Below are 16,750 nucleotides of genomic sequence, written 5' to 3'. Positions count from 1 at the left end.
GCTTTGCAGGGAGGTTTCTTGAAGCATCTTGGAGACGTTGGCACAGTTCTTCTGGATTTAGTCTCAGTTTGTTCTGTTTCTTCATGTCATTCCAGACAGACTGATGATGATCAGATCTCTGTGTGGAGCACTGGCTGTCAGACAAAAATCTCACTGGATTATTACAATGAATGGCAAAATGAATGTAAACTGATATTTCCTACTGACACACTACAGCAAAAGATACAAATAATTGACCAAAAACCATTTTAGCTGCTGAAAATACTAGTGTTCTAATAATTTTGGCCACCACTGTTATTAATTATTTAATCATTTAAACCTTTACTCTACATGGGACATGACTAAATACATTATTTGTGTGAAATTAAACATTAAAAATTACAATACATTTAAAAAAAAAGAAGTATTAAAATGTTTAACAAGGATGGGTAACAAGGTTACAAAATTATCTTAAATTATTCTGGACTGGCAAGTTTGGGACCAAACATTAAATGTAAATGTTATATTAAGCTTAAATATTTTAATTAATTTATTTTTTAAACAACAGGTACACTACAATTTGTCTAAAAATTTAGAAAAAGGAATAAAATGTTATGTTGCTTTCTGGAAATTTATGGAATGTTCCTTTTGTAAATACAGTAAAATTTGTTTTCTAAAATTAATTAAATCTTTCAACTGATTGTGTCAAAATTATGACACTGTTGTATGATTTTAAGCTCAAGTCCACTAAGGCAGGTCAAAATTTCTCGGAAAGTGTCATAAACAACACTAAACCAGTTAAATGAGACTAACAATAATATTTCAGACTTCTACTGAGTTTTCAGTACAAGAGTTGCAGCTGCAATAAATGAATTATTATTAGGGATGCACGATATTGGATTTTTGCCGATATCCGATATGCCGATATTTTTCATCTAATTTTGGCCGATACGATATATTTCCTTTTGTTTGAAAACAACACCAAGTCTCTCCTGTGCAGAAATTAGAAGAAAATTATTTTTAATTTTGGTTAGTTTTTAACAAGAACTTATTTATTAGAATTAAATAAAAAATAATGAAGGTTTTTTGACAGTACATCGAAGCTTTGAAAATAACTATAAATAAACTATCAATTGCTGCATTTTTTCCCACCAGAAAGATGCAGTGTTAACCCTAACATTTTATTTTAGGATTTAACATTTGTAGATGGTCTAAACCAAAAGAGTAAAAATTGTGAAAATCTTTTAGAGCTCATGATTTGTTTAAAAAAATAAAACATTACACATTAATGAATAAATCAGTATATATAAAATTATTTAATTTACAAGTGTCAAGTTTGTGATTTGTGATTTTGAAGCTATAGCTTCTGACCTTTCAATCAAAACATACTCATTTTATGACATCAATTACTGCTTTATTTAAATCAGAAACACAGTCTAAATGTTATTTGTGTAGGCTATTTTACTTTTAGGTAGGCCAAAAGCGCCCCCTAAAGATTAAATCTCCTTACCAACCGGGCGTTAGGACCCGGGGGAGGCTGTCTGCTGCCGCGGCACGTGCTGTTACTGTTTACTCTATCACACACCGAACGCGTTATGTAAGTGCTTTCACAGATTAAGGGCAGCGATCTAAATCAGTGAATCTAATCATCATTCAGACAAAACTTCGCTTCAAGAATGAGCCACACTGCTGACGTGATCTAATCATTAGTACACCCTGAGCACATGCGAGTTAATGTATTCCTCTTATCGGCAAGACATATCAATGTCTATGTACACAAAAGGCCTATTTCTCTCAAATATTGTTCACAAATCTGTCTAAATCTGTGTTAGTGAGCACTTTTCCTTTACCGAGATAATCCATCCACCTCACAGGTGTGGCATATCAAGATGCTAATTAGACAGCATGATTATTGCACAGGTGTGCCTCAGGCTGGCCACAATAAAAGGCCACTCTAAAATGTGCAGTTTACTGTATTGGGGGGGGGGGGGGTCCGAAAACCAGTCAGTATCTGGCGTGACCACCATTTTCCTCACGCAGTGCAACACATCTCCTTTGCATAGAGTTGATCAGGTTGTTCACTCCTCTTCAATGGCTGTGCGAAGTTGCTGGTTATTGGCAGGAACTGGAACACGCTGTCGTATACGCCGATCCAGAGCATCCCAAACATGCTCAATAGGTGACATGTCCGGTGAGTATGCTGGCCATGCAAGAACTGGGATGTTTTCAGTTTCCAGGAATTGTGTACAGATCTTTGCAACATGGGGCCGTGCATTATCATGCTGTAACATGAGGTGATGGTCGTGGATGAATGGCACAACAATGGGCCTCAGGATCTCGTCACGGTATCTCTGTGCATTCAAAATGCCATCAATAAAATGCACCTGTGTTCGTTGTCCATAACATACGCCTGCCCACACCATAACCCCACCGCCACCATGGGCCACTCGATCCACAACATTGACATCAGCAAACCGCTCACCCACACAACGCCATACACGCTGTCTGCAATCTGCCCTGTACAGTGAAAACTGGGATTCATCCGTGAAGAGAACACCTCTCCAAAGTGCAGAGGACGCCATCGAATGTGAGTATTTGCCCAATCAAGTCGGTTGCGACGACGAACTGCAGTCAGGTCGAGACCCCGATGAGGACGACGAGCATGCAGATGAGCTTCCCTGAGACGGTTTCTGACAGTTTGTGCAGAAATTCTTGCACAATGCAAACCGATTGTTGCAGCAGCTGTCCGGGTGGCTGGTCTCAGACGATCTTGGAGGTGAAGATGCTGGATGTGGAGGTCCTGGGCTGGTGTGGTTACACGTGGTCTGCGGTTGTGAGGCCGGTTGGATGTACTGCCGAATTCTCTGAAACGCCTTTGGAGATGGCTTATGGTAGAGAAATGAACATTCAATTCACGGGCAACAGCCCTGGTGGACATTCCTGCAGTCAGCATGCCAATTGTACGCTCCCTCAAAACTTGCGACATCTGTGGCATTGTGCTGTGTGATAAAACTGCACATTTTAGACTGGCCTTTTATTGTGGCCAACCTGAGGCACACCTGTGCAATAATCATGCTGTCTAGTCAGCATCTTGATATGCCACACCTGTGAGGTGGGTGGATTATCTCGGCAAAGGAGAAGTGCTCCCTAACACAGATTTAGACAGATTTGTGAACAATATTTGAGAGAAATAGGCCTTTTGTGTACGTAGAAAAAGTCTTAGATCTTTGAGTTCAGCTCATGAAAAATGGGTGCAAAAACAAAAATGTTGCGTTTATAATTTTGTTCCGTGTATAATATAAATTATTTGAATATAAATATATGCATGTAAATATTTTCTAAATATATACTGTACATGTGTCTTTACATAATAAATATGCACAGTGCACACATATATTATGTACACAAAAACTTTAATTTTGGATGCAATTAATCGCGATAAATCATTGTCCAGCACTAATTATTATATAAGATTATTTTAATTATACGTGATTAAAAAGGATAGAAATTGAGGCTACTGGGTTAGAAATCACCATTTATACATTGATGCCTAAACATCATAAACATGCATAATTAACTGTACTCACTCGAGGGGGTTCGGGACTGGCCGGAACGTGACCTAGGGGCCGCATATTTACACTGCTCTGATACATTTCCCTCATCTACGTCCTGGACACTGTGAAGAACAGTGAAAGAAAACATTAATAACAAAGGACAGGTTTATGCCCAACTATGGAGTTTAGATCACGTGATTGCTGAAATCTGGAATACAAGGACACTAAACTAAGCCCATATTTGACAGTTAGTATTTGTCAGGTATGAATACGCTTGGCTGTGATGATACTTACAGATGGTCATGAGTGTGTATGTCTGTGCAGAGCTTCATCACAGGGTCCCAGCCGCAGAAGGGGTCTCTGGCTAAAACACACTCAGCACAGCTCCAGTAGTAAGAACAGTTGGACATGGGCACTGAAACGACTCCTTCTGAAGAGCCTATAAGGACTGCACCCTGGGACAGACAAACATTTATACTCAACTCTTTACACGTTCTTGCACAGTACAATAAACTTGCAGTATCATGAGTAAATTATATTACTATGTAAGGATGCAGCTTTAACTAGGGGCACTTTTTTAGTATGTTATAGATGCTAATTTAAAAATAAACAGTCAGTGCAAAGGTATACAGCATATAGCTCTCAGAAAAGCGGTGTTTTAATTGTTGATGGCCTTCTATAGCTATGCCAAATCTAAGATTATTAGCATGAGGCACTCCGGGGTAATTCCTTTAGCTTCTAAACAAACGTCTAAGCAAATAAACACCATACTAGAAAACCTCTTGCAGATCTTATTCAATTTCTGAAGAAAAGTGATTGCTGAGGTCAGTAAACCCAGGCCTGCAGACTACAGCTTGTGGGTCAGTAACACAGAATCCATTTGAATACTTTGCTCAGTTTCTGTTTCTTTATCAAACAATTCACAGAATTAAATACTGAATAAAGACACAGGAAATAAAGTCTCCAAGTGTCTGTCATGAGGAGCTGGGCTGTAATTGGCTGAGCAGTAGGGGGGTGAATCGGCGCTGGTTTCACGATTAAATTCCATTACGATTATCATGTCAACGATTCGATTCAATTACATATCACGATGCATCACGATTATATCAAATTTTGTGCATTTTTATTACTCCTAGCAGGCTACTTTTAAAAATAATTATGTTAATTAATTATTGTTATGAATTAAAAGTAAATATAGCTTCAAAACATACAAGAAAATATAAAGTAATAAAGGGGGAAAAGACGATTACAAGTGATGAACAAAAACACTTTCAGTATCTGGGAGTGCTTTAAGTATCGCAAGTTTAAAGATTCCTCAGCATTATTGCCATTTGATTATTACTGATGAGATCATAGACACTGGCAGTTTTAATAGACTGCATTCACACTAATGCACAGATCTATTTCCACATATCCAATGGTTTGTCCTGTTATGAAAACACATAAATACATAGATACATAAATTTCGTATCATAATAGTAGCCTAATGCAGTGCATTTAACCGCAGCTGCGATTGACAAACAAACACAAAGAGCACGTGGAAGTCTGTCAGTACGTGAGTTTAGTGCATCTATTACGTACTGCATTCCAAAAGGCAGAAATGAAAGCATATCTAAAATAAAAGACTAAAATAACAGCGAGTTGGAAGCACAAGAAATGCGATGTGCAATGAAGTGCAATGAAGCCGTGATTGTCTCTAGCGCACACGTGCCATTTGCGGTAAAAAAAACATGCTCAGATTTTAAAATAGAGAGTGCATTTTTAATACTCTTGTGACAAGCGCGTACGCGAATGATGTCATAGGCTATAATCGATTATGATCCATTACTGCATCGATGCAGAATCGTTTTGAAATCGTAATGTTGACACCCCTACTGAGCAGTGTGATGGGAGTGGTCTAACACACCATCTGTGTCTCACCAGTCACTTCATATTTAAACCAAAAGTTAACATTAGCACCAAAGGGGTCATAACCAATTAACCTTGTTTAATGTCTCAAAGAGTAAGATATTGCGTATGCAGTGACTGATTGTGTCAGAGTATGAAACGGATTAAATACAGAGACACACACACACACACACACACAGTTGTTCTGTGAAGTGATGGTACCTTGGAGACTGATAACAGGAGGTTTTTGACTGGCTGAGGTTGATGAAACACTTGGATCTCCTCAATGATGTGCACTCCATTCTCCAAGAGCACAGCTTTGTGCAGGTAGCCTGACTCTACAGGAAACACAGTTAAGGTGATACAAGGGGAAAATATCCATGATAGGATAATTCTAAGAAACATTACAAAAATGTGGTGTTTTCTTTGTCTAATTTGCCAAACAACCAATGCACTTCATTTTAGGAGTATAGCTATTACTCCTATTGCAACTGTCATTAGTTCTCTTTAATTTCATTCAATTTAACGCATTTTACACTTACCATTAGCTCGTATGGTGTTTAGGAACAATGTCCTTTTTTAAAGGTTCGATATGAAATAATATCTTGGTAACAATTTAGTTTAGTGACCAATTCTCACTATTAACTAGTTGCTATTATTATCATATTGGCTGTTTATTAGAACGTATAAAGCCCATATTTTGCTTGACCATATTCTACATCCCTAATCCTACCCAATACCTAAACTTAACAACTACCTTACTATCTTAAATAACTTTGAATTATCTTTTATTTAAAGATTACTTAGTTTCTATTTAATTTAAATTTAAAATGTAATAATTAGTTTTTATTACCTTTTTAATATTTCTATTTAGCTTTAAATAATGTAGCAAATTAGTTTCTAAGGCAACAATTCTAATTTTTATTTAAAGGGGTCATCGGGTGCCCATTTTCCCCAAGTTGATATGAATTTTTATGGTTTTAATGAAAAGTCTATAATGTACGTTGTTTAAAATGTGTCAATAGTAGTGTAAAAATCACCCTTTTTACCCTGTCAAAATCAGCTCTTTTCACAGCAACCCGTTTTGTTGCATTTCCCTTTAAATGCTAATGAGCTCTGCTGACACAGCACTTCTCTTCTGTGGCGTGACAAGCTGTACTGTTTACTTTACAGGGCTCCAAACTGCGACTAAAATGGTCGCATTTGCGACCAAAAATATTAATTTGCGAGTGAAGTTTTTGCTGAGGTCGCCACTGGCGACTATATATAATTTGCATGAAAGGACTTTTTTCCCTATTGTTTTGCGCTCACATCTTTTGTTATGTTCACGTATTAAACTTACATAAGACGATGCGCATCAAAGTTTTACTGAAAAGAGTTTCAAACAGTCCTCGTCTCTGCCGCACACAGTCTGCTGAACGCAGTGAGAGAGACCTGAAAGGGCCTGTTTACACCTGCTCACTTCATGCATTTTCTTTGATCGGATATCTATATGATTTGTTAAAACGTTTCCCCATTTACACTTGGCCACATAAATGTGTCTTCGCAAAACGGATATAAATCCGTTCTTCAATTCCCGCTTCATATGCAAATATAACGGAGTTCATGTCAATGAAAGCAATGGATAATTTTATTAATTATCAGCTAATTTCAATATCAAGAGAGCGCGCGGCATCAGCACTGGAAAGATAGGCTAGTCTCGCTACTTTTAATGAAGAAGATTGTTTGTTGAGCGTCTGCGGCTTACTTTCAGGTTCATTCAGTTCGCTGAAGAAATACTCCGCTACTCATCCGCGGTGATGCTTGTTGCATTGCGCTGTCATATCTGACTATAACATGCCATATAGCCTATAAAACGCTCTCACACGTCTATTATTTTAATATTATGGGAGGAGTAAAATTACCATATGTGGTTTCAACAACCAGATGCATTTACACTTGTCCGGTCGATCTTCTTATCGAGATCTTAGTCTATATGCTGTGTTCTGGTAATGCATGGACTTCCTGTTATTTGAAGCGCACTTGCCATCCAGTAATCGCAAAAAGCTTTGTGCTGTCTTACTTTTTAATAAACAAAGTATCAGCTTTAAAATGCTACGAAATTCAAATGATGCGGTTTGGGTGCTCTTTAATGCGGACCACAAGCGCACACTTTGGGTAATATAAACACCAGTACCCCGCGTCCACACGGTCCGTGTATGCGTCCGGATCGCGCGAGCGGAGAGTATCGCACTTAATGCTCAGGCGCTATCTCTTTAGCACCTCAGTTAAAGCAGTAAGTGAACCCATTATATATTTCGATTTACTACTATAGTATGAAATGAACATGATCAAAAGGTAGGCAATAAGAAAGCCTATAGTACAACTTACTGAAATGTTTTATGTAAAAGCTGTGTTTCAGTGTTTCAAACTGAGGAAATGTATAAAGCTTGTAAACATTGCATTGTAATACATTTACCTCAGAATAACCACTCAGTGTCCATAAACTCATCAGTCAGCTAGAAAAATAACTATAAAGAGGAGTGTTTTGCTATATTCATGCGCTGTTGCATATTAATATTTTTACTTATTCTGTTGTACATGATTCAACTCCTCCTATAAAATAGCATTTTACTAATGAAGAAAAACAGACTGAATGTGTGAAAGACGTGACAACATTTATAGGATGCACTGCACTTTGCCAAGTGATGCTTATGGTCCATGATATTGGTACAGATTCTGTGTAACGAACAATTCTTTGTGACTGTACATTTCAAGTTGTAAAAGACATTTAATTCACACTTTAAGTGAACCTTAGTCCCCCGGTCGACCTGATCATCTACAAGATGGATTAAAATGCTGATAAAGCCTAGAAAAGATAAGACATAAACACATGACAAAATGATTGAAATGTTAAAATAGGGGGGAAAAATAAAATGATGATAATAATAAAATAAACCACTTTTATTCTGTGGCACCTAAAAAAATAATTTGGCGCCTAAGTTTTTCTTTTATAGGAGCCAATGGCTCCTTACTCGATTTTTTTGTCTGGAGCCCTGCTTTAGCCGCGGAACTTGCTAACTAGGACATACTAGGAAAGGCGATGTGCAAAGATTCACAAAAGAGCCTTATACTCACTTCTTCTGTAGGTGAGGCTGGATCACGAGTGATTCGCGTGAACAAATACATTTAGGTAGATCGGGGACGCATTCCCTTCAAAAACGAAAGTAATCCTCTGCATCTTCAGCGTTTCAGATGTCGGGAGTAAATAACGACTGCTATGTTCATTATTACATCCAACAACAAAACACCTCAATCACTTAGAAGACATTCTTGTCTACACCTGCTCCAGCAGCGAAACAATGGCGGACTGATGACAGCTCGCTCAGGGCGGGTCTAAGGTAAAACACTAGTGTCAATCAACAATCGTGGGAGGGGCCCTTGGTTTGTGTGACGTCACACAGCCAAGCATCTGAGAACGGCTTGATTTGAGAAAGGGGATATTATTTATAGGGATTAAAACATACCACTGGGTGGATTTTTATCATTATATGGTGGTTGTGTACACGCACTGCCAACACACATTTATGTTCAAACAACATGCAAAAGTGAATTTTGCATCTGATGACCCCTTTAAGTTTTTCAAATTTAAGTTTTATCAAATATTTATTTTATTTGAATTGCTTTATTTCAATTACTGAAATAGTCCCTTCAGCTTTTATTTAGCTTTGTCCTAAAATTTCAAGCACCACGATACTTCATGATACTATTATTTAAGTAATACAACTACTTACAAAGGAAAACACTATCAGTATAACTGTTAATTGTGATGCTGACTGTGAGGCGCCAGTATTTACCCGTGAGCAGGTAAAGCACAGTGTAATCTCTGCCGCGTGCTCCACGGACTCTCTGAACTGCAATGTTGCTGTAGCTCTTATCAGGTGACACCAGTGTCAGGCCCTGATTAACCGGTGGAACACTTTTATCAGCCAGGAAGTTGTCCTTAACAAAGCGCAGAGTGTTGTCCGAAGCGTTATGGAGGCCACACTGCAGAGATAAACAGCAGAAATTTGAATTTAAGGGCATAAGAAAACAGAACCAAAGACTCAAAAGAATATCATATCAATAACACAATGTAAGCAGTAATAATCTTAAAATTTTAATAATCTTTATCAAGACAGTCTTTATTGATAATCTTAATAATATCTTTATTATTAAATATTTAAATAACTGTTTTTTTATATATATAATTTAATATCTAATTTATTCCTGTGATGCACAGATGTGATTTTTCAGCATCATTACATCAGTCTTCAGTGTCACATGATCCTTCAGAAATCATTCTAATATGCGGGTACCCCCAGCGGGTAAAATAAGTATTGAACACGTCACCATTTTTCTCAGTAAATATATTTCTAAAGGTGCTGCTGACATGAAATTTTCACCAGATGTCGGCAACAACCCAAGTAATCCATACATACAAATAAAACAAAACAAATATGTTCTGAAAATAAGTTATGTGTAATAAAATGGAATGACACAGGGAAAAAGCATTGAATTACTGAAATGTATTTAATACTTCATACAAAAGCCTTTGTTGGTAATCCCAGCTTCCTTCCTTCCTACGCCTCCTGTAGGAGAAACTAGTCACTTGCATTGCTCATGTGTGATTTTGGTCCATTCTTCCAGTCTTCAAATTCTTCAAAGTTCTGTGGGCCTGTTTTATGAACTGATCTTTAGTTCTTATTTTCCATTTGATTCCATAAGTCAGGTGATCGGCTGGGCCATTCTAGCAGCTTTATTTTCTTTTTCTGAAACCAATTGAGTTTCCTTGGCTGTGTTTGGGAACAATGTCTTGATGAAATGTCCACCCTTGTTTCATCTTCATCATCCTGGTACTGTAGGTGTTGGGACTGAAGCAGCTAATATTAATTTCCACTGACAAGGGGCAGGATTGCTTTCTAATTACTGATAGATTTCAGCTGGTGTCTTGGCTTTCCATGCCTTTTTGCACCTCCCTTTCTTCATGCGTTCAATACTTGTTCCCTTTGTCATTCCATTTCCATACACATAAATTAATTTCTGAACTTATTTGTTTTGTTTTCTTTTCTTTGTATGTATGGATTACTTGGGTTGTTACCGACATCTGATGAAAATTTCAAGTCAACAGTAACTTTAGAAATACATTTACTGAGAAAAATGGTGACGTCTTCAATACTTATTTTACCCGCTGTAAATATGTGTGTGTGTGTGTCTATCTATCTATCTATCTATCTATATATATATATATATATATATATATATATATAAATGAAATACAGTATAAATGTCTTTAGTATCACTTTTGATCAATTTACTGCATCCTTGCTGAATAAATGTATTAATTTCTGACTTTTGAACAGTATATAATACAATGGGTCCTCTCGTGACTCCTCTCATGCTCTCATGACACTAACCTCTCCAGGGTTTGCCATTTGCTCCTGTACCCTTGTGCTCCATTTTAAAGTGTCCCGATTCAGAACCTTGTAATGTCCTGTAAAGACCTTTTTAATGTCTTTGAGGCTGAAAGCACACACGGCTGAGCGACCCAAGTTAGCTTGCCTAAAAAACAACAACAACATCAACCAGTTTTTAAAAAGCAAAACAGCTAATTATAAAATAAATCCTCACCAGTTTCAAATATGGAAAAAAAACAACATTCAGAGTAATTATCTGAAGCATGTTTCCTCACCACTGAGAAGTGAAAATCCCATAGAACAGAGTTTCGTCCTCAGATGCACCCTCTTCTGGCGTAAGGCTGACAATATCCTGCAGGATGTTGTATGGCAGCTCTTTTTCAGCTCGACATAGTAGCTGAGCCTTGGCAAAGGTGGTCCAGCGTTTTTGCAGAGTACGCTGGCCTCCCACATCACTCTAAAAAACAGATTGATACCTGCTTTAGAATGACATTTTAATAAAACCATCTCAAATTAAACAAATCTTTTATTTGAATTTGATGACTGCAAACATGTTCACATTCACAAGAAATGCTTCAAAAACAATACTTACGGTGCAAACTTGGGCAACGCGAGACACAGTAAACTTGTCAATGAAGTCATATTCTTTTCCAAACTCACTAAAGAAGAAATAAACCTTCTCCTCACTGGGAACGTACGTGGAGCTGATGAATGTAGGATCTGGAATAGTGTAGTGAATAGAAAACAGTGTATGTTATGAGTAGACAGTAAAGGAAAATCAGAATCAGTAAAATCTAACTCTTTGCTTTTGTGGCAGCATAAACAAACAAAAGTTCTTACCTTCTAACCAGCCAAGTGTATCATCCAGTTTCAGATCAACATGGCTGCCTTCGCTCAAGTGGCGTGAAATGACGGGCCGAGTTCCCCTGAAGTCTATCACTGTTCCTGTGTACAGTTCTCCATCTGAAACATGCAAAGAAAAAGTATGTTTACAAATAAATACAAACATCCTTCATAATCTCAGTCATTAGGATCTAGCTAAATTTATTAGCCTAAAATACATTACTACAAAATCTCATTTGTGGTTGTGAATATTCCTATTTGCTAAGTTTTGGAAACTTGCATGGACTTTTTATAAAACTTTTTTTTTTTTTTACTTTCCTTATGGAAAACAACAGCTTGGATATTCCTAACTTTTCATCTTTTGTTTCAGTACAGGTCTATGGCAAAGTAAATAAGCAAAATTGTAATTTCTGTGTTCATTTAAACACTGTCACTTTCAACCTCACATTTTTGCCTCACAAAACCAGAGACAGACATCACAAATAATAATAATATAAAAACGTTTTAAATTCCATAAAGCTAGGGGTTGTGGGCAATATTAGCCCAAATAATCATGCATGGGTGGACATTTTGAAAATCAAATCAATTGGGGTTCATGCATGGCTGTAGGCCTGTCTGATGGTTAGGTGAATGTGAAGTGAACATTCTCAGGCCTCATGTCTGAAGTCACATGTCGGCCACCCAAAGATAAGTAGATCAACACTAGGATTTAAGAGCAAGAGGATTAATGGTGTCTGTTCACTGGGGGAAATCTGCCTGTCTCGCTCTCTCGTTCTCTCGACTCTTTTTTGTGGAGAGGTCCTTTTCACACCACACATATAACTAACCTGTGTGAGCAGCATCAGCAAAACCGCAACACCTGGGGTTGTGCTGTACTGTAACAGTGACACTTCCTGACATTGACATTTCTCCTGTTGGCAGGTAGTTTCACTCTCCATTTCTCTCCTAAAATTCTTTAATATTTTAACATTTAATTTATTTTTGATCGGAATTTGGTGTGATTACACTGCATCCATTCACTTTTATACATTTTTAAGATACCAGTTTGTGTTGATGAAATCTCAGGTCAAAAACATGTCAAGTGTGGAGTTCCACAGGGCTCAGTATTTGGTCCTTTACTTTTCTCTTTGTAAGTTTCCCTTGGGCTGAGATTATCAGGAAACATTGTAATAGTTTCCACTGTTACGTATGTAACACTGCTTTATATTTTCAAACCTGAGCAAAATTAACAGCGTGTATTTGTGATTTCAAAGACTTGATGACTAGTAATTTCCTTCTTCCCAAGTAGGACTAAAAAAGATATTTGTCATTGGACCAAAAACCTCTGAACACAAGTCAATAGAATATAAACAAAGCTTCATTAATTTATAAAGCAAGTCTATTGCATAAGTCTGTTGAATAAATATCTAGTTCAGTCATAATATTCTAGATGTCATTTAGAAGATCCTTCACATGCAATCTGCTAGCAATAGCACAATTCACTACACATCACAAGCTGATTGGCCTCTGCTTATTCTGTAGCTTATATAGCTTAGGCTATATAGCAGATCTAGTCTGCCAAAACCAAATACATTAACACTGTCATATCCATTAACATGCTAAAACTGACTGAAATTAGTTTATAGTGATGTGTTTTCACAGGCTCAGCACCAAAACTTAACTTCCAGCTATGCTTCTTTTACACAACACCAACGCTGCTCATGTCAGCGGTGTACTGTACAGTAACTATACTGTAACTTGTTACAGATGCTGAAGTAAACACACACTATGTGCGTATGCTAAGTGAAACAGGACATATAACCTATGCCAGTTTGTTACGTTTATAGTAGAGAAAGGATTCTTACCCACAGTTATGGCCGTATTCTTCTGGTACGGGTCATAAGGACAGCGGCCTCTGCCTTCTTCTGGCTTACCGCTGGGGCCTGTTACCATGGAAAATGTCTTTGAATTCTGTAGAGGTGAGCACATAATGTACATTAATACACTGATCAAAACTTGAAGCAATTAGACTTCACACCACATTTTCAGCCTTGATGATTGTTCAGATTTGATCTGAAGACACAAGAAAATTAATAAAATCCTTCACAGGCCGTGGTGGTTTCATTCAGAAGGCTTTCTATTTTGCATGCACATCTCCCACGAGACACGCACACACACACACACAGATCTTCTTCCTCTCACACTCATGATTCATGAAAGTACAGAGTGAGGAAGAGGCACTGAGACAGAGTGTTCGCATGACAGGATCGCAGAATGCTCAATGGCGTGTGAAGGACAGTCACGCAAGTTTCCATCTTTTAAAGGATTAGTTAACTTTTAAAAAAACTTTTGCTGATAATGTACTTCCGCCTAAGTTAACCGTGACCTTTTCCACATCATTGCGTATTACGTGACGTCACGAACGTGCATCACAGAACAGAGCAAGGCGAGCATTTGTGCTTATAAAACTTAAACTTTTTTATTTATTTTTTAAATAACCGATCGTTTCGCTAGATAACACCCTTATTCATCGTCTGGTATCGTTTAAAGCCCTTTGAAGCTGCACTGAAACTGTCATTTGGACCTTGAACCGTTTGGGTCCCAATGAAGTCCATTTTATGGAGAAATGTTTTCATCAAAAACCTTAATTTCTTTTCGACTGAAGAAAGAAAGACATGGACATCTTGGATGACGGGGGTGAGTAAATTATCAGTAAAAGTTTTTTTAAAAGTGAACTAATCCTTTAAGAGCATAATACCAATAGATTGTTGCTATTTGCCCCCTAGTGGCAGCCACACTACTTTTAAACTGGTTGTAAAGCAGCTGTTACCCTCCACTTATTCACCACTGTAAAAAATATGAATAATGAATGCATCAAAACAAAGCACACAAAACAACTGACCACCAATATGTCTAAAAGAAAAACAGGTAATTTTCACCCTGCACTGCAAAACTTCTAATTAGAGCACATCATATCCGATCTGGTGCTTGCATACAGTCTAGCCGCAAGTTTAAATATTTTAACACAATGGAAACTCTAATTTAAACATGAAAATTCTGCACATTATCGGAACTCGATGCAGCTTCTGTGCTACTGTTAATGGAAATGCATGACTTTCGGTCTATCATTTGCTGCAAACTGAGAAAAGGCAGCTTAAATAGGAGTACGCCAAGGGCAAAAATAACTGTAGAAAGATAGATGCTGTCTGTCTTACGATGTAGATGCAGCTGGGGCTGAAGGAAAACGTTCCACAGGCGTACATATGGGTGGAGTTCAGCACTTGTAACACCCTCACAAAGTTATGACAATCCATCTGATGGTGGAAAGGGGAGTTAGGTTAAACACCAGCTTAAGAAGACTGGTATTTTGCTAAGTTTAACATAAGGGTTAAAAAGGTCAGACCGTTTAGCACTGAAAGTGGTTGGTTTCCCATACCTTTATTTTGCCTTTCATAGCACAGTCAGAAAGTTCTTTTTCTGACGGAGACCAGTCCAGCTGAAATTTCAGTATGAAAAATGGGTCAGATTCATCATATGCGTATATCAAAGCTGATATTTATTTACTTAAAATCTTATTAAAATCCTGCAAGAAAACAAAAAGTAACAACAAATATATATATACACATATACGTGCAAACTCCTACACGCATTCAAATCACTTTAATTTTCAGAGCACTGATTACTCAACAAACAGATGTTAACAAATAAAACTTAAGTAATAATGTATTTATTTCAGTGAGAAAAAAGCTAATATTTATTGACAAAATTATTTTTAGCTTTATCTATTTAAGCAATAATATATGAAAGATGAATTTTGATTATAGTCATGACTATATGAATATTTTATATACAAAAGTGCTTTATTGCTTACATAAAATATTATATAAAATTGTATGAAATAGTATATAAATTAAAACACTATGTCTCTGACATAACAGAGGGTTGCTATGCAACAATGATTTGCTATGGAAGCTGTTACTATATTATGAAATATGAGATGGCTTGAATGCTGCATTGTCCAAACAGCATCCAGGGACGATCCATTAATAATATACAGTATATGTTTTTGCTTAATTATGTTTGTTTCCATTACTCTGATTTGTTGTGCTGACACAGTGGATTTCTAGGTTATAACCTAGTACTAAATCAAAACCCCACTGACCTTCTCCTTCATGGTCATCGCATCAGTCTGACTGACATCGATTGAAAGAATGGCATCACGTGCTCCGATGAATAAAGTGTCCTCGTCATTGCTAAGCAACAGCGTGGTGGTGTTGTAAACATCAGGGTTTGTGAAGATACTGAGGGAACGACCTGGACTACCTGTGACGCAGCAGAAAAGAAAACCAACTATTAAAGAGCAGAAACATAATTGGAAAAATAATGGCAAATTACAGTCTTATTGTATAGTTACCACTAATTACCAATATTTTTATTCCAATTAATGAGTGCAAGAGTTGTATTTCCCAGAATAACAAAAGATAAAATCATTTTTAGCAAAGAAAATTAAGTCAATATTTGGGATCATTACAAAAATGAAAATTCTGTCATTAATTACTCACCCTCACGCCGTTCCAAATCCGTAAGACCTTCGTTCATCTTCAGAAATTCATAAAACTAAGGTTGTCACATGGATGTCTTAACAATTTCGGACATTTTAACAATGTCGTTACTAACTTTCTGGCCCTTGAATGTAGTATTTGCATTGCTGTCTATGCGGGATTCATCCAAAATATCTTAATTTGTGTTCCGAAGATGAACGGAGGTCTTACGGATTTGGAACGACATGTGGGTGAATAATTAATCTCAGAATTTTCATTTTTGGTTGAACTATCCCTTTAAGATGTGGCATTTTTTTCATATTCCATTAATGAGAGTTAAGGTATGGAGTGCATACGATGTGAATAATTTAATAATAAAAAAACATTATTTATCCTATTTAACAGTCCATCATAAGGCCTGATTTTCCAAATGCAATTTTTTTTTAATATTATTTCATGATGTGAAAAGATCACAAGCGCAAGGAGTTCAATGGGTGAATTTAATCTAAATTACTCAAAATTACTGCAGCTA

The 16,750-nt window shown here is 37.0% G+C and overlaps 1 protein-coding gene across 2 annotated transcripts in view; it reads right to left on the bottom strand.

Moving 5' to 3' along the window:
* The window catches only part of sema4ab (sema domain, immunoglobulin domain (Ig), transmembrane domain (TM) and short cytoplasmic domain, (semaphorin) 4Ab), a 67,727-nt gene that overhangs the window by 3,214 nt on the left and 47,763 nt on the right, over positions 1 to 16,750 (bottom strand). For both annotated transcript variants that reach the window (XM_079380388.1, XM_079380387.1), the window contains exons 3-14: positions 15,840 to 16,000; positions 15,114 to 15,173; positions 14,893 to 14,991; positions 13,543 to 13,648; positions 11,696 to 11,818; positions 11,448 to 11,575; positions 11,131 to 11,312; positions 10,856 to 11,000; positions 9,257 to 9,446; positions 5,643 to 5,758; positions 3,828 to 3,988; positions 3,567 to 3,655 (exon numbers count right to left, since the gene is read on the bottom strand). In XM_079380388.1, the coding sequence (XP_079236514.1) occupies positions 3,567 to 3,655; positions 3,828 to 3,988; positions 5,643 to 5,758; positions 9,257 to 9,446; positions 10,856 to 11,000; positions 11,131 to 11,312; positions 11,448 to 11,575; positions 11,696 to 11,818; positions 13,543 to 13,648; positions 14,893 to 14,991; positions 15,114 to 15,173; positions 15,840 to 16,000 (1,560 nt within the window). The remainder of the gene's footprint in view (positions 1 to 3,566; positions 3,656 to 3,827; positions 3,989 to 5,642; positions 5,759 to 9,256; positions 9,447 to 10,855; positions 11,001 to 11,130; positions 11,313 to 11,447; positions 11,576 to 11,695; positions 11,819 to 13,542; positions 13,649 to 14,892; positions 14,992 to 15,113; positions 15,174 to 15,839; positions 16,001 to 16,750) is intronic.

Source organism: Barbus barbus (assembly GCF_936440315.1).
Source record: "Barbus barbus genome assembly, chromosome: 27".
NCBI lineage: Eukaryota > Metazoa > Chordata > Actinopteri > Cypriniformes > Cyprinidae > Barbus > Barbus barbus.
Note: the sequence above shows the minus strand (reverse complement) of the source record. Positions and strands in the feature narration are given on the sequence as shown.